Here is a 1870-nt window from a genome sequence, read left to right as displayed (position 1 = left end):
AGTCAGAATCAACTTGACAGCAGTTGTTATGAGTCAGAATCAACTCCACAGCAACAGGTTTTGTTTTTTTTTGTTTGTTTATCCTAAAAGAAGATTTATGCATTCTTATAACCTTCTATTTGTGTATACAAGTGCTAGACTTTTGAGGGATTTGTCAGTTAAGTGTAGCTATTTCAGGGACAAAAAAAAGTCTCCTGCCCCAAATATCTTTCTTCCCAGCTTCCAAGGACTTACAAATGGGAGAAGTCTCCAGAAAGCCCCCTTTTAGCATGCAAATATGTTTTTACCCTAGAGGGGCTACGCATTAGTCCATTATCGCATTAGCACAGATTAGTTTATCAAATTAGCAGAACATGTTAGTTGTTGTTAGGTGCCCTCGAATGAATTTCCAATCATAGTGACCCTATGCACAACAGAACAAAACCCTGCCCTGTCATGTACCATCCTCACAATCATTGTTATGCTTGAGCTCATTGTTGCTGTCATTGTGCCAATCCCTCTTGTCCAGGGCCTTCCTCTTTTTTGATGACCCTCCACCTTACCAGATGTGATGTCGTCCAGGGACTGGTCCCTCCAAAGTACGTGAGATGAAATCTCTCCATCCTCTCTTCCAAGGAGCACTCTGGCTGTATTTCTCCTGATACAGAACTTGTTCGTTCTTCTGGCAGTCCGTGGCATCAATAATTCAAAGGCGTCAATTCTTCTTCCGTCTTACTTATTCATTGCCCAGCTTCTGCATGCACATGAGGTGATTAAAACATCACGGACTCTGCAGAAAGTGGGGGGGAGGGAGGGTGTTTAGCTGCCAGGCCGGCCGCAATGCATTCTGGGACAGGAGCAGCACCAGATCCAAGATGGCAGCCAGCAGGTGGCTGATGAAGGAGCTTGAAGAAATCTGCAAATGTGGAAAGAAAAACTTCTGTAACATCCAAGTTGGTGAAGCTAATTTATTGAGCTGGAAAGGCCTTATTTTTCCTGACAACCCTCCATGTGATAAGGGGGACTTCAGAATTGAAATCAACTTTCAGAATGTCCATTCAAACCACCGAAGATCACATTTTAAAACAAAGATCTATCACCCGAACACCGATGAAAAGGGGCAGGTCTGTCTGCCAGTAATTAGTGCTGAGAACTGGAAACCAGCAACCAAAACCAACCAAGTAATCCAATCCCTCGTAGCACCCGTGAATGACCCCCAGCCCGAGCACCCGCTCTGGGCTGACCTAGCTGAAGAGTACTCTAAGGACCGTAAGAAATTCTGTAAGAACGCTGAAGAATTTGCAAAGAAATATGGGGAAAAGAGACCTATGGACTAAAATCTACGACGATTGATTCCAGCAAGTGTGAGCAGAGACGCCAGCAGTGCATTCAGACCCCCCTCAAAGCAGGACTGTGTGGAGAATTGATGTGTGCCACCGCCTGGTGCCTGCTTATGGCAGTTATTAACTTTCTACAGTTTTCTTAATCAAAAGTGGTCTAGGTAACCCGTGAAGAAAGGATTAAAAATTTAAGATGTTCTAAAAAATAATATATATATATCATGGCTTAGGTCAGGAGCACCTTAGTTCTCAAAGTGACATCTTTGCTTTTTAACACTTTAAAGACGCTTTTTGTAGCAAATTTGTCCAAAGCAATACATCATTTGATTTCCTGACTGCCGTTTCCATGGGTGTTGATTATGGATCCAAGTAAAATGAAATCCTTGACAATGTCAGGCTTTTCTCAGTTTATCATGATGCTGCTTAAATTGGTCCAGTTGTGAGGATTTTTGTTTTCTTTTTGTTGAGGTGTAATCCATACTGAAGGCTATGGTCTTTGGTCTTCATCAGTAAGTGCTGAAGTTCTCTTCACTTTCAGCAGGCAAGGTTGT

The 1870-nt window shown here is 42.7% G+C and overlaps 1 protein-coding gene across 1 annotated transcript; it reads left to right on the top strand.

The window, feature by feature from the left end:
- Window positions 1-832: 832 nt before the first annotated feature.
- On the top strand, window positions 833-1598 carry LOC100654874 (ubiquitin-conjugating enzyme E2 L3). Its single transcript, XM_010590746.3, is given in 3 exon segments — window positions 833-1023; window positions 1026-1057; window positions 1059-1598. Coding segments are annotated over 3 exon segments (459 nt in total). The 5' UTR covers window positions 833-854; the 3' UTR covers window positions 1317-1598.
- The last annotated feature ends 272 nt before the right edge of the window (window positions 1599-1870 follow it).

The sequence above is a fragment of the Loxodonta africana genome, chromosome 4, assembly GCF_030014295.1.
Source record: "Loxodonta africana isolate mLoxAfr1 chromosome 4, mLoxAfr1.hap2, whole genome shotgun sequence".
NCBI classification, from domain to species: Eukaryota; Metazoa; Chordata; class Mammalia; order Proboscidea; family Elephantidae; genus Loxodonta; species Loxodonta africana.
Note: the sequence above shows the minus strand (reverse complement) of the source record. Positions and strands in the feature narration are given on the sequence as shown.